At 41.2% G+C, this 19,580-nt stretch overlaps 1 protein-coding gene across 2 annotated transcripts in view; it reads left to right on the top strand.

The window, feature by feature from the left end:
• Positions 1-13,184, top strand: part of hip1 (huntingtin interacting protein 1) — a 55,126-nt gene extending 41,942 nt beyond the window's left edge. For both annotated transcript variants that reach the window (XM_010737421.3, XM_019268286.2), the window contains exons 15-31: positions 851-939; positions 1,230-1,346; positions 1,588-1,689; positions 3,012-3,206; positions 3,359-3,506; positions 3,614-3,700; positions 4,044-4,151; positions 4,751-4,887; positions 5,016-5,126; positions 5,356-5,414; positions 7,315-7,408; positions 8,473-8,573; positions 8,818-8,923; positions 9,090-9,213; positions 9,344-9,405; positions 10,284-10,401; positions 10,481-13,184. In XM_010737421.3, coding sequence (XP_010735723.2) covers positions 851-939; positions 1,230-1,346; positions 1,588-1,689; positions 3,012-3,206; positions 3,359-3,506; positions 3,614-3,700; positions 4,044-4,151; positions 4,751-4,887; positions 5,016-5,126; positions 5,356-5,414; positions 7,315-7,408; positions 8,473-8,573; positions 8,818-8,923; positions 9,090-9,213; positions 9,344-9,405; positions 10,284-10,401; positions 10,481-10,491 — 1,769 coding nt within the window. In that variant the 3' untranslated portion in view covers positions 10,492-13,184. The remainder of the gene's footprint in view (positions 1-850; positions 940-1,229; positions 1,347-1,587; positions 1,690-3,011; positions 3,207-3,358; positions 3,507-3,613; positions 3,701-4,043; positions 4,152-4,750; positions 4,888-5,015; positions 5,127-5,355; positions 5,415-7,314; positions 7,409-8,472; positions 8,574-8,817; positions 8,924-9,089; positions 9,214-9,343; positions 9,406-10,283; positions 10,402-10,480) is intronic.
• The last annotated feature ends 6,396 nt before the right edge of the window (positions 13,185-19,580 follow it).

The following is a 19,580-nucleotide window of genomic DNA, read 5'->3' as shown; positions in this document are numbered from 1 at the left end:
CCATTTATTTGAGGGGTGTTCGCCAGAAAATGAAGCAACCTGCAGTGGAGAAGTTGAGATGGATACATCTTTTGGAAAAACACAACCTAACATCATGATGCAGCCGCCAATCAGACGCTCACACCAGTCAAACTCTCCACAGTCGGCATGAACTGTCACTAAAACTGAGACTATCTAGGTGGATTCATGGACTAAACTATGATACTCTAGCTGTTGTGTACTTGCTTTGTTTATGTCATGTACTCAGCTTCTAAATCTGAGTCTGACTCACAATTTCCACTTGGTGGTTGAGCGACATAGACAGTGAATGAGAGTGCGGGAGCACTGGCATCAATAAAGCCGGTTAATCAGTGAAATAAAAAGTTATTTCCCGATTGTTTCACAGCCGTTACATTCAACACAAATAGACACACCCTCCTGTAGCCAAACCCCTCACCTCACCCCCACACACTACCAGACAACCCTGATACTATCTGAATGTATCCTTACACAAAAAAGGGACATTATTTAAATAATGATTGTCTGTGAAGAGAACTTGTTTTATGTTTAAGCTCTTTCATTGCTTTGATTCTTTGGTCTTGATTGTATCCATGAATCAATCGATTTTATATATATTTATATTTATATATATTTAAAAGTTGTGGAAACTTTTGAGCACACATTAAAGAAGTTGTTACCTGAGTCAATAGCATAAGTATTCGAGGAATGGTTGGACGGCAGGAAAAAAAATCAAATCAAAACTAAAAGAATTTACTAAACTAGTAATGATTTACCTGCATTTTTCCTCACCAGGAGTTCCTGCAATCATTTACTGTGTCCACTAATAACTGTGTTCATCCTTCTCTGTCAGAAAAAGCTCAGGCCAATGAGCAGCGCTACACCAAACTGAAGGAGAAGTACACAGAGCTGGTTCAGAGTCATGCAGACCTGCTGAGGAAGGTGAGAGTCTTACTTCCTCTTCATATTCATCACCTCCTCCTCTATGTCCTAAAAAAACCCCCTTCCAAGTTAAATTAGGTTTTGTCCTCCTACTGTCCTTTTATATTTCCCCCCTCAAGCTGAAGATCCAGTCTGTTCTTATTATTTTGGTGTTTCTCTGCGTGTCTGCATCTGTGTCTCATGTCCTTTCATATATATAAATATAAATATATATGTGTGTGTGTGTGTGTGTGTGTGTATATAAATATAAATATATATGTGTGTGTGTGTGTGTGTGTGTGTGTGTTCAGAACGCAGAGGTGACCCGACAGATGACGGTGGCTCGGGCTGCACAGGATGAAGTGGAAGCAGTGAGGAGAGAGATGCAAGAGAAAGTGAAGGCCGCTCAGGAGGTTGCAGAACGACAGGTGAGCATGAGATGAATGCAGTCAGAACTTATCAACTCAGTGTTGAACAGCCAAACGGTTTCCTTTGGGTCCAACAGCAACTACCTGCATTTAGAGCTTCAGTCGTGAGGAAAAATTGGATGTTTTCAGGCTCAAAATGAGCCAAACAACACAAACTTGCCTTGAAGAATTGTATCTTTTTGTTTGGTTTGGAGGTTCGAGCTGACTTGAGCTGTCTAAAGTGAGACTTTTTCTTTCTCAGGAGAGGGACCAGCTGGAACAGCTTCAGGAGCTCCAAAGAGAGCTGGTGTCCAGCAGGGTGGAGCTGGACTCCCTGAAGACCAACATGGCTTCGTCACAACAGGTCACTCTCCCCTCTGTTACACAGAAAGATTCTCTGTTACTGTGAAAAGATACCAAACTAATTTAGTCCCAACTGAATAGATAAAGTCTAGTAACGTTGCCGCTGGCGTAACTCTTTTCCTTGTCATCGTCAATTATTTGATGATCCCCACCTCGTACTTTTGTAACGTTAGTTTCTGCACGTACATGTGTTTGTGACGTTATCCAATCTTGAGGCCTACATACAAGTAGAAAACTAAACCCTGAGTGTTAATAACAGATCCTGGATCCTTACTAATGTTTAAAAAAACTGAGCTGAACTGCTTCTGGGCTGTCTTTCATCAATAAGACAACTGTCACTTCCTCTCTTTTGTCTTTCGTTATGTCATCTCCCCGTCTTAGTCACTGACTCTTCCTCCTACAGCAGAATCTCAAACACATCCAGATTTCGACTGAATTGATATGCTAATACATTTCTTTAGACTGTTCACCCTCTACTCATCTTGCCCCTGCGTTCCAAGTTGATGTTTGTCACAGGCGAATGAAAACACAGTAGCAGTAAATTCTCAGATAAAAAGAGGAGCGGCAGAAATGAACTGTCAGGTCGTGGATTAATCCCTCCAAACCAATTTCAGAGGTTTTTCTGTACATGCAGCATTCTCCGTACTTCTCTTCCATCTCTGCCGCCCACTCCTGACATCTTATTGTTGCATCCACTACTTATCAACTCTGTCAGTTTCTGTCCTCCTCCTCCTCCCCTATCTGTCTATAGTCCTTTTTCACACACAGCCCACGTTTTATCTCTCTTGTCACATGCCTCCACTGTCCAACTCTTTCTCTCTAGCTCCTGCTTACATCCACATTCTTAACTATTCTGTTTCTCCTCCATCTCTCAACATTTCTCCTTCTCTGTTGGATCTGCCGTCACCCAGGCTGTAAGTCTCTCTTTCCTACCTGCACAACACTTTCTTTATGCACAGCACGTACAAAAATGAAGATATTTAATAGTCATTTCACAATCCTCCAGTGCACAGGATCTGATGTAAGTCTCGCACAATTGTTGCATTGCAGCCGAGTTGCGCAACCACAACTTCCCAGTGTTTGTTTGATTGTAAACTTAACCTCAACCCAAACCTCTCTGGAGACTGTACACCCCTCCGCAGACTTTTAAATGGAGACAGTATTGTTACAATCAGTGGCTGAGGATAGTGTTTCTTTACTGTGAGGTCAGCGTACTCGCATCATACCACATCCCGACATGCCATGACAGCTACGCATTATCCTAACCATTGTGCCTCGAAATTATTTTCTTCTATTGTTAACTCTTTTATTTCCTCCCTGCAGTCGAGCGAGGCGCTGAGCACGCAGCTCGTCGCCCTGGAGTCCGAGAAGGCGGTGCTGGTGCAGTCCTTGTCGAAGGTGGAGGCGGAGCTCGCTGTCCGTGGGGACGAGCTAGAGCGAGTCCAAACATCTCTGGCGACCGAGAGGGAGAGCGGGGTGAAGACGGCGGAAGCCCTGCAGAATCAGCTCAATGAGAAGGTGGAGCATTGTCATTTCCCCCCATTATCTTTAATTAGCTGTAATAAATCAAACAAGGGAAAGTCCAATGAACATTTGGACCCTCTGACATTCGTAATAGAAGTTGATGTGATAAGTTGAAGCACATGGGTGTTTTTGTTTTGTGTCTGTAGGAAAGCAGGGAGCAGGCACTGGAGAGCCAGCTAGTGGCAGCTCGCTGGTCCAGTCTGCAAGGAGCTGTGGAGGAGGCGGAGAAGATCATCCGGGACTCGCTGGCTCAGATAGACGACCCGGCACACATCAGCTGCACCAGCTCCGCAGGTCCAAAACTAATGCTTTAGTCAGTGCTTTGAATTAGATAATTTAATTAGCGTACATGCATGTTTGTGTCTTATCTTACCTCTCTCTTCTTTTTTTAATCTCTGCAGACTACCTAGCATCCAGATGTCAGGCCTCTTTAGACTGTATGGACAGACTCCACCCTACCAGAGAGGCCTTCCTGGCTGACAACACAGGTGAGTCATTTTAGCTCTGTCAAGGAGGCGCTATGTATAATAAAGTTATTATAAGCCAGTACATAATTACAGGTTTATGAAGAGCCATTTTGATGCTCAAAATCTCTGGCAATGCTGATGCAGATGTTGTAATGTTTTATGTAGATGCTATTCTCAACATATGCATCCTGTGCTAAAGAATATATTCATATATTTACAACAGTGTGTAACAATGACGCCCCTGGAGGAGTAAAAACATGAAACAAGTTCAAATAAATAAGCTGTAGATCTGTATCTGTTCACAGCTGCAGTAAAGTAGTGACGTAAGGTAACGGTTTACATGCTTTATCATCTGTTTGTCTAGGTGTATCTGAGCTGATGCGAGTGGTCACCCAGTGCGGCCACCTGGTGGGCGACACCATCGTTCAGGGTAGTGCCACCTCCCACATGGTGCCTGTGGAGCAAGCTGATGGTGAGTTTGGATGTGTGACAGAGAGCTGTTGCAGTCTGCTCCTCTCTCGTGATATTAATCTGTGGGCTGAGTCATTTGAGTCAGTCGGCACAGGCACATGTTCTGACATGTCTGTGAGTAGTTCATGTCTCTGCATGTGTGTACAGTAAGGCTGGGCAGTATACTGTAAGTCAAGGTCTCTGTAGTTTTCTGGCATATACATTGATGGTAGTGTGGTATGAGTCTGCAGTCTGTATATCTGAACATCCTGCTTCAGTGTTCACGCTGCGGTTTGCATCGTGTTTTCTGTCGCTGTCTGTCTGGAAATCAATGGATCACTCCTGTGTCCGTACTCTGCTACGAATCAGCTGCTCTCGAGGTAGTTTTGGTTTCCCACTTCCTCCCACCAGATTGGCTGCTTCAGCTCTGAGTTGACACTTTGCCTGAGGAGATGCGAGTATAATTAACACACCAGCTGCAGCCACTAGTGGCACTGTTACACGCCAAAGTCTAAAGAAAACATCTGTAAAGTGGAATTTTATGTTAAGCTTTAAATGGAGATGGTTTTCTCTGTAACGCCTGATAACATTGTTCCTGTCCTTGCCTCTGTCCCCTGTCAGCTCTGTCAGAGAGTGTGAAGACATGCGGGGCTGAAGCTCTGGATCTGTTGGGCCAGATGAAGCAGCGGGACAGCCTGGCTGCAGCAGACAACGGCAAGCTGAAGGCAGCTCTTGAGGCCATCCTGGCCACTGCAGAGGTCCATATTTCATGCATACATGTGAACATGAACTGTGTCAAAGTGTCCTCACATTTGCTGTGTTTAACTTGAACCTAGACCAGTCATAAAAGACCATTTAATTCTGACTCGAGTCTGTCTTCGTTTAGAAACTGCGTCCTCGGGGTCTGGAGCTACAGCAGGGGGAGCTGGGAGATCTTGTGGAGCAGGAAATGGCTGCCACTTCCACCGCTGTGGAATCAGCAGCTGCCAGGATAGAGGTGTGTGTGTGTGTGTGTGTGTGTGTGTGTGTGTGTGTGTGTGTGTGTGTGTGTGTGTGTGTTTATCCGTGGTCATCTGACAGCAGATGTGTATTTATACTTGCTGTGTGTGTGAGAGTGTGTGACTCTTTGCACGCTGTGTGAAAACATTGCCCCTAGTTTCACTTTACAGCAGTATTAACTTCAAAGTGTCTTTTTTTTTTTTTTTTGTCTCTCTGAATCCCGACAGGAAATGCTCAACAAGTCTCGAGCAGTTGATACAGGAATCAAGATGGAGGTCAATGAGAGGTAAAACCCAGATGAGTTTTAAGAGCTGCAGGGAGGCAGACTGTTCACATGAAAACGTCTCATGTCCTTCGGCAGAATATTTAAACCGGATCAACCTCGTTACATAAAAGTGTGACATTTTCCCAAAATAGAAACACAGTTGACCCACAAATGTTTCTACTTTCCACGGCTTTATCTTCTCTCCTTCAGCAAAAAGTCGTGTTAAAATGACAGAAAACTGGAACTATGAGTCGCAAAAAGAGAAATGAAAGTGTTACTGTATACTGAGGAACTGATTCAGTTATAGATGATCAGTTACAGATGCGACGCCAGTTAATTTACTCCAGTTATTTGTTTGTGAAAGGGTTTACTGCACGCTGTAATGGATGCAAACAAAAGCAATGAACTGCAAAAGGAAACTAGAGATGATTTTCAGAAACGTAGAGTAGCAGTCACATTTCAGTGCTGTTGCCACACTCGGACGTGCGAAGAGTTTCATCAGTTCAGCCACAAAGATGGTGCAAACTGTGACATCTGAAGCAACCATACAGAGCTGAATGTTTTTCTCTAGTCGGTCTTTTAATAGAAGTTTTAAAATTGTTGTTCCCTTTTTCAATCATATTATAGACGTCTTACACCATGTGGCTTTATTAATAAGATTCATAACTGACATTTATGGTGCTACTCCTGCAGATTTCATCGCACATACGCAAAATATATATCAAAATGTGTAGCTCTGACAGGAACGGTATCCTATCACTTTTTTAAGTGATGCGCTGAACGGTTTTCGAGAAAATTGTGAAAAGGCGCAGGGGAATTTAACATGGACGCTTATGGACGTAATGTGTGTTGCATCAGTCCAAAAAATGCTCCCAGTGGCACAAACTTCCCTCTACAGACATCATTTTAACATCAAATTGTAGGAGAGTTTGTGCTGGTCGCTCACATAAGCCCGCTGAAGCTGTCACACTTAAGAGTTTTGGCTTAACTTTAGCCACACGAATTTTATACATACCGGTACATGTTCAGCAAAGCCTGAGGATACAGCTATGAGGCCTACGAAACAGCTTGTGGTATCAATACTTACTTAAACTAGTTCTGTTATTAATATATAGCATGGGCCAGACGCACACCTTGCTGTGTGGTCTGTTAACCTCAGTGCTAAATAAATGCGACATTGTGACACACATTCTAGTTTCTATTTTGCTCCAGTAGGTTCAGAAATATGTTGATTACATTTTTGAGCTCTGCTCTCCGCTCCAAACTTAACCATCAGTGAATTGTTCTGCACATAAATCTTCACTAAACCGTGAACAGCTCTGTCTTGTTGAGGTTTTTACTTACTGTTTTCGTCTCACACTGATGTAAGCGCGTGTCGTCTGGTAGTTAGGTTTGTATCTTTTCATGTTTAAAACTCTGAAGCTCAAAGAGAAACCGATGTTTTATTCATGCAGGCTGTGTAATAATTCTCTTTGTGTGCAAAGCAAGCCAATTAAAGCCCTTTTATCTCATCTCTCCTCGCTGACTTAATTATTAATGTCAAATAAAAAGTCGTCTTCTCACAAGCTGCGGCGCAGCTGCTGTGAGAAACAATTCTGAAAAGAAACAACAACAACCACTGCAGCTACAAATGCTTCATTGAGAATTTGGGTCAGTGGTGCATCTGTCCTGCAGTAACTCGACTGTGTGGCAACAAACTGGCCATTTCTTTAACAGCGAGGAGGCTTTCTGTTTAGAAAATGAAGCCACTCTGTCTCAGGTTGGATTCAAGCTGAGCAGACTGGACCAGAACAAGGTCACTTTCTGTATAACTGCAGGCACTGAACAGGTTCGATCATTGACAGTATTAAGAGGGTTTGATGTTATGCTTCCTATCAGCTGTTGACAGTGTTTGTGTCCTCTGCTCTGTCGCCCCCTGCAGGATTTTGGCCTCCTGCACAGAGCTGATGCAGGCGATCAAGGAGCTCATCCTGTCTTCCAAAAATCTGCAAAGGGACATCGTGGAGAGTGGCAGGGTGAGTTATACTGAGACGTGGGTTTTATTATTAGCACAATAATAAAATCTGCTGTATATCTACAGACTGACTGATTCGAATATGCAGCTTTTTACACTATTTTTTTATTGTAATGGATACATTAAGTTGGCATTCAACTATATTATCTCACACATCATCACAATAACTGTTTACATCCCACCCTCGGCTGATTCTTCAGCGGCCTGTGAGCTCCATTACAATCTAGTGTCACAGCAGCAGACATCAACAGTCCCTCCTCCTCATTTCCGGAGACTTTAAACGTGCTTCCCTGCCCTCCACTCTCCCCATCTTCACCCAGTATGTTAAAGACCACATCAGAGACAAAACGTTGGATCTACTGTATGGAAACCCAAAGGAAGCATACAGTTTGTCTTGTCTTATAATTTATGCTTCAACGAATCTGCATTGTTCATGTTTAGTAATTAAAATCAGAATATCTCCCAGGATACCTTGGTACCTAATAATAACATTAGGACGTCCTTACAGTATAAATCAGTGTCTGACACACTCCAAACAAGGAGTGTATTTAATGCAATGTCACTTCATTGAACAGATCCAGACTAGAGCTGAAACCATTAGTGCAGTACATCTGTCACAATGTTTACCTCAGAAAATGCCTGTCTCTCCAAGTCCCACAATCAGGACAGGAGGCAGGTTTATTTTTCATAAGAAGATCATTTAATGTTGACTGTTCTGAACACAACCTTTTCAAGAACCAGAGCTAATGTGGTGGAAAAATGACACTCCTGATCTGCACTTTTCTTTCTAGTATTTTCAGTTTGGAGCTACAATTGTAGAGTTTTTAAACCATATAACCTCCACTCACTATGTAGTATAGTTTTATATATAGTTTTTTGTGATCACATACCTACCACAGTAGTAGATGAATCGATTAGTTGGTCAAAACAAGATTTAAATGTTGCCTTTGACTCTTTTTTCATCTGTTCTGGATTAATTAATCAAAGAAGAAATGTCAGATTATTGAAAAGTTTCACATTTTATAGTAATATCTTAATAAATATATATCCTCTGTTGTCCACCAGGGGGCAGCCTCCATGAAGGAATTTTATGCCAAGAACTCCCGCTGGACCGAGGGCCTGATCTCTGCCTCCAAAGCAGTGGGATGGGGCGCCACTGTCATGGTGTAAGTATCAGTCGTCTCTGACAGTGTAGAAGTGCTTATGTTCATAAAGTTTGAAGTGGGAAAGTTGTTTTGCAAGCAGCTGTTGATTTAATGCCCCAAAGAATGAACGAGGTGACCTTCTGCGAGGAAATAAATAAAGAAAAAACAAAACCGTAAATCAGGCTTTAAGCGTGGAAGGCCATGCATAAATCATGTTGCTCTCGCTGTGTCCTCCTCGAGTTTATATTGTGCTGTGTTGTTCCAGAGATGCGGCTGATCTGGTGGTGCAGGGCAAAGGGAAGTTTGAGGAGCTGATGGTGTGTTCACATGAAATAGCTGCCAGCACCGCACAGCTAGTTGCTGCCTCTAAGGTCAGTAAAGAATACATTCTTACACTCGATGCGTATACTTGTTTGTTTTATATATTATTATGAACGGATGGTCTAAATTGTTTGGAATTTGCCGAGCTACTAAAGTGGGAGGAATACAGGTGTAGGCAGCGTTCTTATGTTGTCTCTCATCATGTTGCTGTTGCAGGTAAAAGCAGACAAAGACAGCACCAACCTGCACCGTCTGCAGCAGGCGTCCCGGGGCGTCACACAGGCCACCGCGGCTGTCGTGGCCTCCACCAAGTCTGGAAAGTCCCAAATTGAAGACAGAGGTGAGAGAAGAAGTTACAATGTTTGGTTTAATAATTGAGAGTCATTGATGTTTATTCGTTATGTTTAAGCTGTAATTTCCTGTGGAAGTTCTCAGAAAGTGTTTGATCATAATTTGTTGTTTGTGCCCAGATACGATGGACTTCTCCAGCATGACTCTCACCCAGATCAAACGACAAGAGATGGATGCACAGGTGAGCAGAAGAAGCAACCTCAATCTAGGGAAGTTATTTTTAGAATAAGTGATTTAATAACTAGTTAGGAGTTTAGAGATGTATAAATTACTAAAGAGTGTTGATGTGTTTGCAATTCATTCTAAAAACATTCTGGCTTCTATCTTCTCGGATGTATTATGGAGATTTTTACGTAACACTTCACCTGTTGGCCCTCTGGGAAATTTGGGTTCAAATTTCCCAAATTTCCCAGAGGGCCAACAGGTGAAGTCTTTACAGTGTTACGTGAAAATCTCCATAATACATCCGAGAAGATAGAAGCCAGAATGTTTTTAGAATGAATTGCAAACACATCAACACTCTTGTGTTCTCTGACGCTGAAAAAGAAAAAGACAGAAAGGTCCACAGACACGTCGGAAAGCCAGCAAGAATCTGATCCAGCACACTAACTTTTGTTTAAACTTGAATGAATAATTAATTGTACATGAAAAGTGGCCTCATGTGACAGCTAGCTGATCATAATCATGAAGGATAAAATAGTTAACAAGGAGTCTGTTCATCACGTGCAACATCATGCAAGAAAAAATATTAACATTATATAATATAAAAGGGAAAGTAGTGATCAATAGCTAGAGCTAGGCTCTGGCTTATATTTAAGATGTAGTTACAACTTTTAAAGTGCTTTAAATGACAAATTAAAATCAGCCATTAATCATTTATTGTGCAGCAAAAAATAGGCTCTTCCCTTCTAGTTTGTTTTTCATGTAACTTCCTTCTGTATGTGACTAAAACATGTAGATTTTAGATTTTAGGTTTTCCTTGGTTTGTGAGGGGAAATGAAATGCCACAGGGAAATGACGAGTGTGTGTTTGTCCTGACGAGTGTCTGTGTCTCCTCAGGTCCTCGTCCTGGAGCTGGAGACTCGTCTGCAGAAGGAGCGAGAGCGTCTCGGCGAGCTGAGGAAGAAACATTACGAGCTGGCTGGGGTAGCGGAAGGCTGGGGCGAGGAAGAAGAGGGTAAAGACAGAGGACAACCACAATATGACTATACACATATTATATGTAAAATGACTAAAATCAGTCTTCTACTCCACAGGCACAGGTTGAGATCTGCCCTCCTGTCGTCCACCTCCTCTACTAGAAGACCGGCTTCTGTCTGCCTCTTTCTATTTATACACACACTTTTCTTCCCCCCTTTGTTTTCTTCTCTCTTTTTTTGTTTGTTTCTAAGCCAAATTAAAAGGTGCTTCTTTTCTAATCCTGCTTCTCCGCCCGTGTCTGAAAGCTTCCATAAAGGACAGCACCAAGGGCTTAGTGAAGGGAGGAACAAATGGATGTAAGGATTCAGGGAAGGAAAGGATACAGCCCTGATTTTACAGCCTCCCTCCTCCTCCAGCCACATAATGAACTGTGTTGGTGAAAAGCAGTCGAAGTGAAGTGGATCCGTTCTACAGAGTATTTATTGTCTGTTTTTTTCTTTTTTTCCTTCCCCGGTTTTTAATAATGGCGCTTCATGGCGCTATGAGCACAGGTTGTACTCGAGACATCCCAGGATACACTGCACAAGAGGGGAGATCAGTGACTGTATGCCGTTTCCCAGCCCTAAAATCCTGTCTCTGTGTAACATAGATGGCATGCGTGCTCTCCTGTTTAGACCAGTTTGTTCCACGTTGTGAGCTTATAAAGCTGTTGGAGCCTGAGCTGCTCTATCTGTCTTTCTCTTCCTCTCTATGTTTTCTTCCTAATCTTTTTGTCTCACTGTGAGTTATCACCTTATTGAGTCCATACCGCTTCACTGGCTGGTTCACTGGACTTTCTGCCTTTCACCTCTCCACCATTGTAACGACCTGTGACTGTTAACTTGAGCCGACCCCCGTTCTTTTTTATTTGATTTTAACAGGCGCTTACATGGAAACTCTTAAAATCGCTCCAAACTGGAGTCAGAGAGTCGTTTGCGACCAGGAAAATAGAACCGTTTTTTGTTTTTTTTCCATCCGTCTCCTTGTGAGCTCTGAAACTCCCAACTACCTCATGCTACATCTTCAGAGGTAGCAGTGCATCATGGGTGGGTCTGATGGAAGTTGCCCAAACACTAATGACGTGGGGTCATTTTCCCTTTTATTGTTTAAAAAGTAGGAGAGGTTAGTGGGAGGAAATCTTTTTTTATATATATACAGAAAAAAGCAACAACACTTTGGGGTCTGCTAATTTGTCTTTCCTTCCTTTGGCAGAAAGGTTGTAATAAAGTTTAAGCCCCATTGGTGCATATTTTTTACAAATGTCAGTGGTTACGCAGCACTACAACAAATCTGTCACAGCAGCAGCAGCAGCAGCAGCTTTGGATCCAGTCACATAATGAACTGCTAACGATGTTGTCTTCTGACAGACGGCTATCTGAGCTGTTTGCTCGGTTATTTCCTGGACACGTAATGACTCTGCCAGCAGGACGACTGTGCTCCTGGAGACAGGACTGCTCGTTTGAATGTCAGTTTTTGGGTTTTTTTTGGGAGGGGGGGGTTTAAGGCTGCACAAACCTTTTATTCATGAAATGTTTAAGATTTATCTGGTGTATCACATGATCCTGCCTCTTCAAATAACCTACAGGTCTGATGGTTGACTACAGTTTTTCTAAATCCTTCACTAACAGTCTGCATTGCAAAGGACCACAGTGGACTCTGTAGTATGCAGCACACAGACTGCAGTGTTTTCCATAGCTTCCTCAAGACCAAGTAGCTGTGTATATAAACTACAAGCCTTCTATTGTTGGAAATAATCGTTTGCTTTCTTTTCATCTACAAGCATTCACATTTTGCATCTCTTGCAAGTAAGGATTCAGTTTAATTGAATTAGGGATACAAAATGGTTCATATGAACACCACATGTAACCAATATAAGTCATTATTTTTTCCATAAGAGATTGTTATTTAACAGAATTTCCTACTAAGATTGATGGACTGACTTTCAGCTTGTTGCCAGTGAACTCTCTGAGAAGACTGATCATGCCTAGAGACGAGCAGGCATCCCGTTTTGAATTTCCTCTTTCTGTTTGACGATGGAAGTGATGCTTCTCTTGGTCTTTCTCTTTGTGTCTTAACATACTTAGTTTTGATGCTCCGCTTCAGCTGTGTATCTACAAAGTTGTGACACTGGTTTATTTAACAGACGCTGGTTAAATAGTATTTTCCAATCATTTTACTTAAAAAATATATATTTTAAATCACTCTGGAGAAGCAGATGAACGAGAAAAGTGTTTTGTTAATCAGAGTTGGAAATAATTTTCCCATTTGGCACCAACCACTTGTTGCTCCAACCAAGTTCAAACAAACAGTACTGTTGGGTCGAGGTCTTTGTATTTGTAATGATTTTTGTTGTCTCTTCCACACCTGGGCAAATTGGTGATTTCATTAGAAATTGAAATATAAAACAAAAAAATACAATAAAAAAAAAAGGATAGATCTCCTTTTTATGGTATTTCAAGTGTCTTGAAAGATGAATTGAATGCACCTTGAGTGATGTTTGGTTGTATTTTTTGCCCAAATATTCTTTATTAACCCCCCTCCTCTCTCTCTCTCTCTCTCTCTCTCTCTCTCTCTCTCTCTGTCTCTCTCTCGGGTCTGTGTCTGTAGTGCTACCAGCTCGGCCAGCCTTTCAAACTGCCTCACACTGTAGTCAAAGAGAAACAAATACTCACATAGCAACATTGAAATATGTCTTTGTATGATATACTAAAAAACTATGTTGGTGGGTTTGTTTTTATTTTTTCAGTTTTTGAAATAAATATTTCAACTCGTTAATACAGAGCCAGGTGTGACTGTGGTTTTTATGACGCTACGTGAAGTGTACAGTATCAGACAAAGGTTTAGGCACACCATCTCATTCAGTGGTTTATTTTTATCATTCACTACATTGCAAATTAATATTGAAGTCTTGAAGGAGTTTCCATATGTGCTGAGCACTTGTTTGTTGCCTTTCCTTGACTCTGCAGTCCAGCTCATCCCAAACCATCTCAAAAGCTCAACTGGGTTTAGGTCAGGTGATTATCAAGTTCATCTGATGCACTTTGTTACTCTCCTTCTTAGTCAAATATCCCTTACATAGCCTGGAGGTGTGGGTCACTGTCCTGCTGAAAAACAAATGATGATCCTACTAAGCACAAACCGCATAGGATGGCATGTTGCTGGAGAATGCTGTGGTATCCATGCTGGCCTTGAATTTTAAATAAATCAACAGTGTCACCTGCAAAGCAGCCCTACATCATTGCACCCCTGTTAAGCTTTGTGGTGGGAACCACACATGCAGATATCATCTGTTCACCTTCTGCACAAAGACTGAACCAAAAATCTTAAATTTGGAGGCCAAACTACAGATTTCCTATGGACTAATGTCCATTCCTTGTGTTTCTTGGCTCAAGCAGTCCTCTTGTTGTTGGGCTCCCTCAGTCATGTTATTTATTTATTTATTTATTTGGAGCATCTCAATCACAAAGGCCTGATTCACTCTCTCTCCAGTTGATGCTAAGATATGTTTGCTACTTGAACTCTGTGAAGCACTAATGTGGGCTCCAGTTTGAGGTGCTGTTAATTGTTGATTTCTAAGGTTGGTAACTGTGATGACTTCTTCTCTGCAGCAGAGGTAACTCTTGGTCTTCCTTTCCTGGGACAGGAAGAGAGCCAGTTTCACCATAGTGGTATGTCTGGTACTGGTACTGTAGGGAAGTGACGAGGGAGGCTGAGATGATTAGACAAGTTATTCTTGGATAATTCAGCTTGTAGACAACATTTTTATGTTTCACATGATGCTTTCGTTTTTTTCCTCCACATTGTATTATTCTTGGAAAAGTTGGATGTTACATAACATCCACTGATTGATAAATTGCTTCAGCCTCTGTTTTATTAATCCTCTTAACTGGCTGATGCAACGCTCAGCAAAACCTTCTTAGAAAATGATTAAAGGTTACATTTGATAATGTGATAATGTTTATGTGATTAAGGAGTTTTCAGTGGAGCCACAATCGGCCAGTTGTTTGGGTATGTGTGCACAAGAAAAGTGGGATGTGTTAGCTTTCCACCAGACTTTTCCAGGAGCAATAACCTCACATCATCCTAATGCACATAATTGATTTTTTTTTTTTTTTTTTTTTTTTTGGGAGGCAGATTCTTTTCCAGTAAAAGCACTGAGTCATGCAATTTAAAGTGCTCTGTTGGCATTCGATTAAAAAAAAACACTGTCAAATCAGAGATACAAATGTGAACTTTGTAGAAAGCGTGTTGCTGCTGTTACTCTAACCTACCTGCTCTTCCCACAGCAGAAATAAATTGCAACATAATATACCTCTACACACAGATATGTTAGAGGAATAAATGAATCGGTGTAATCTGAAACCACTGTGCTGAGATTACAGAAATCCCTAATCTGGGCTAAAGTGTGCCCCAGGATCAACCACATCTTCTGATAAGCGTCTTATTCTGTCGTATCTACAGTACAACACTCAGATATTAACACACTAACACTGGCACCTTTCGTGTTTTCCATTTGTTTTGAGGCCAGCATAGTTTCTCCTTCACTCTTCGGGGGGGGGGAATGGTATTCAGTTGGTTGCAGTTTGCATCGTCACCAGTAGATGTCACTAGATCCTACTCACCAGACCTTTAAAGGTTCTTTGAAATACTGATTACCGGTTCTGTAAGCCACCCTTTGCAGCAATGTGACAGTCTAAACACCTTCGAAAAACCTTTTTTGTGAACCTGAAGTACCTTTGTCTTTAACTAATGGCTGCTATATGCCTAATCTATTGACTAACGTGGCCCTGTGTAGAAATTATTGTTATAGCGCCATTTCTTCACACCTACTTTTCAGGGAGAGCAGGTAGTAATCTGATAATTTATAGGAAGTAATAAATAACTTTACTGAATTAGTTAAAAGTTAAACTCAATCACATGCAGCATTTCAGCCTCACCACCTCATCATCATGATACATTTCCTCAACAGATGTCCAAAAGTACGTCACCTGCCACAAACAGAAAGAGTGAGTACTTTAATGTCTGATCTCAGACCAGGTCCTGTTCTCTAGATGTCATTTAACGTGTTTATTCCTGTTTATTTTTATCCAAGTAATCTAGTTCTTTAAAAGCATTTTGAGGATTGGTTTGTTCATCCTGGATGAAGTTGAAGAATGCTTTGCTCTTATTTTGAAATAAGTAATAAAAATCTCCTCAGAGGGAGAGCTTAAACATTTGCACATGGGGAGTCAGAAATGGCCAAATCCTAGCACAAGAAAATATAACAGCTACTGGCTTGTTTACATTTGTACCATTAGCGACCATTTTAGGAGGACTAGCTCAGCTGCTAGCTCTGAAGCTGTTGATACTTTACATAACAACAGGCATTTGGATCCAATAACTAAAATGTTGCATTTAAAATTAAATAACTTAATTTAGATCATTATAGATTGCAACTCAGGGACAAATACTATTTATATGAAATCGAGAGAAGTTTATAATAAATGGTTCTTTGAAGAACTTCTTGCATCTTTTACCATCCCAAAGGGATATATCTACCTATATCTACCTTTAAAAAGTGCATATGTTGCATTGTATTTTAATATAACATATTAACATATATTAACATATTAACAATATAACATATTTTAAACAGCGTATTAGTGGTTGACACATTTAAAGCGGACAGGTGACCTGCAGGAACAGTTAACGAGCCACACCTGCTACCAGGTACACACAGACCAGGTGTGCCTCGTTAAGCGTCAGCGAGGACCATAAACAGCAGGACTCCAGTCCAAAACAGCAGTAATTTTTTCACTGTTTATTAAACCCGGAAAGCCAACATCAACATCAGCAACAACAGGCTGAGGAAGTGTTGCTGCAGAGAGGAAGCTTATTATACTGACATGTGAGGATAAATCAAATGTTACTTCCCTAATCTAGAAGCTCTCATGTAGTTTCCAAGTGAATGCAATCAATGGTTGTTACATTCTTGGAGAACTAGCAGCAGGTTGTGTCTCAGACCAGCTTTCATTACAATACATTATCTTTAGTACTAGTTACCAAGTATTTAAAGGCCCTGCATAGCTGCCATGGGAGTTTTCAGTCATTTTCACTGATTAGATGTCAGCTTAGGTGAAACGTGGGCTGAGCTGCTCTTAACCAATAGGAATGATCAATTCATCCTACACCATAACAGGTGCAACAAAGCTAGCAGAGACAGTTTGACAGTCTGCGCAAACCCACACAGTCCTGAGAAGAGCTGCAGGTGAAATCACCTAGATAACTGTGTGGGTGTACCATAGTGGAAAAACATCACTGTCTGAGCTACAGCTTCACATTTCTGGAGTCCTGAAATAAAGCCAAAGATTATTACATAAGCAATAAAAATATAACATACATCAAGTTAGTTAATTGAACTGGCACGTGAAAACACAAACATAACGACTTGTCTTTTCCTTCACCACCATCAAATCAGTTAATGAAAATTAAATAACCCTTAAACCTAATTACAACTCTTGGGAGGCACTAATCTATATAATCTATTACCTTGCGGCTAAAATGCAGTAGCTGCTGTTATGAAAGTTTCTGTACAGTATACAGATGATTGATGTCACACACACACATATCAATGATCAATCATGGAAGATCGTATTAATTGTACCAGCTAGTTGGTGGAAAAGGAAACATATAACTTGTCAGTTTTTACTGATAATTACTAATACTATTTTTTTTATCTGTGTATTGTTTTTTTTAACAACTGATTTCTGCCTTTTATGACATTTTGTTAGTTTCAGGGCTCTGTACTATGTGAGCAGAAAATTTCCATGAAACTGAAGCCTAGTCGAAGGCACACTGACATTTTACTGAGAACATTGTGAAATTCCAGAAATGAGGGAGGCACACAGGACAAAAATACAGTATCCGTATTGTATAAATGACTGTAGTTTCAGTTACAGCTACTCTAGTTTGCCGTTGGCAGTGTGTTCTCCTGGTGGACTTTACTGATGGTCAGCATCAGTTGTTATAGTGGAAACACAACTATAAGAATGTGTTGGCTAACTTAAAATGTGTGATGAATGTCCGGTTCTCGGCTTCCCCTCATGTCCACATTGAGCAGTAAGCAGGTTACCTCTGATCTGATTTGGTAGTACAGTATGCAGTGTTGTTTTGCTCTGTGCTGCTGTTCTGCCACATGGGTAATGTGGTGGGTGGTGCCTGTTAGAGAGACAGGCCGAGCTATTTATAGTCTCTGCAGTCCTGAGCTGGGCTGCCTTTACAGCAGGTCTCCTGGCAGCAGCAGCAGCAACAGCAACAGCAGCAACAGCAGCATTAGCAGCAGCAGTGTCTGTGTTTGTCTCCCCTCTGCTCTCCAACAAAAGCAGGATCCAACAGGGAGTAACCAGACTCACAGAGATCACTGCTTTAAATCAGCAGGTACACTTACAGGTAGGGTTAGTATTGTCACTTGTGTGGCTACACAGATGGCAATAAAGGTCTTTTTATGGACCTCTGTGAACCGGTATCTGATCTTCTTTTTGTCGCTGAAACAACATAAACAACATTTAGTAGGGTGGTGTAATAATATGACCTGAAAACCTACAAACTGTATGCCAAAATCTGGTTTCCCTCCACACTACAGTGGTTAGCAGGAAGGTTCCTGGTTCAAATCCCAGCTTCTTCCCACAGTCCAAAGACATGCAAGTTAATAGGTTAACTGGTGAAATGTCTAAAACTATGTGTGCATGTGAGTTTGAATGGTTGTTTGTGTCTGTCCTTTGATGAACTGGTGACTTGTCCAGGGTGTACCCCGCCTTTCTCAACCCACTGTCAGCTAGTGTTGGCTCCAGCCCCCTGTGACCCTGATAACGATAAGTGGTTATGGAAAACAGATAGATGGATATTAGTTCTCCATTTGAAGGCTCCATGTATTACAGATTTTTCCCCTGATGTGAAATGGGCACAATGGGGTCTGCTAACTCTAAAACCATCAAATCAGGTTTAAATTATTAAAATGTAATTTAAGAGCAATGAAATCTCCATCCCATCAAGTCCTCTCTGTCTAAAATCGAGTCCTTGAAATATTATTTTCATCAAAAAAGGACAAAGCTCTAATTTCACTGAGATAATTTCCAGGAATAAGTGTGTTAAGTAAGTTAGTAGGTTGCTGCACTCGAATAAAGTAACACTGAAACTTAAAGTTGACTCCGACTTTAAAGCCTCAAACAAACAAACATGACTTGATAAGAAGTAGATTTTAGTAAAATGGATAAAATGAAACCACAAAGAAAATATTTGCGTTACATAATTTATTTCTGTGGTCGTGTGACCCGGTGTTGCGTTTGTCAGCAGGCCCAGCATATCCTAGCAGCCATAACAGGAGCATGATCACATAACACCAGGGTAGGCATACTTTCTCAAAATCTATAATTGACTCTTTATCTAACATAAATCAGAACTTTTTTCTTCACATTTTCAGAGAACATTTTTGGCTCCAACGTGCAACCCGTTCAGTTTCAGCAAACAAAGATGTACAGTAAATACTTGTGGTATTGAACATAATCTTCTGATTTTACTGTTGCAGCATGATTCAGACTAACATTATTTCACACTGTACACTCAATTATTCAGCTTTCTCCTTACAATGATTGTTGGATTTTGGATTACATTACAGACCCTGATGATCATTTCACCGTTACTACTGAATTAGACTGGATACAGGAGTTATCTTCATTGTAATTTATTGCCTTTTTATCAGCACCTGTGTGCCTGGTCATGGAGTTAAGGTACAGGTGTAGCCCACGAGACAAAACATTTAAACTGTCTATTTTATAAGACCTAATTTGAAGTGGCACATAGCACTGTGGATTACATTCGATGATCATGTCTATCCTTCCCACTGAAATTGCTCCTGGTCACAATGGATTACTGTGTTAGGAAGCCAAATAAACCAAACCACATTCAGTCAAGGCCAATAAAATAACATGCTGCCTCAGCTTTTTTAAGGAGTTGTAAATCAAAAATAGCTCCCTAAAAAAACAAGACAAGTCATCCTCTACACTTGCCGAGGATATTTATTAGCCGCTCCAGCTCTCATCTCGTGAGAACCAGGACATTTGTTCATTTTTAATGTCAAAATGTCTCCTACTTCATTCCGAGTGTATGTGTGCAGCTCTGGCTGCTGCCCTATTGGCAGCC

Source organism: Larimichthys crocea, chromosome VII, assembly GCF_000972845.2.
Source record: "Larimichthys crocea isolate SSNF chromosome VII, L_crocea_2.0, whole genome shotgun sequence".
NCBI lineage: Eukaryota > Metazoa > Chordata > Actinopteri > Sciaenidae > Larimichthys > Larimichthys crocea.
The sequence above is the reverse complement of the archived record's forward strand: the minus strand, read 5'-3'. Positions and strand labels throughout refer to the sequence as shown.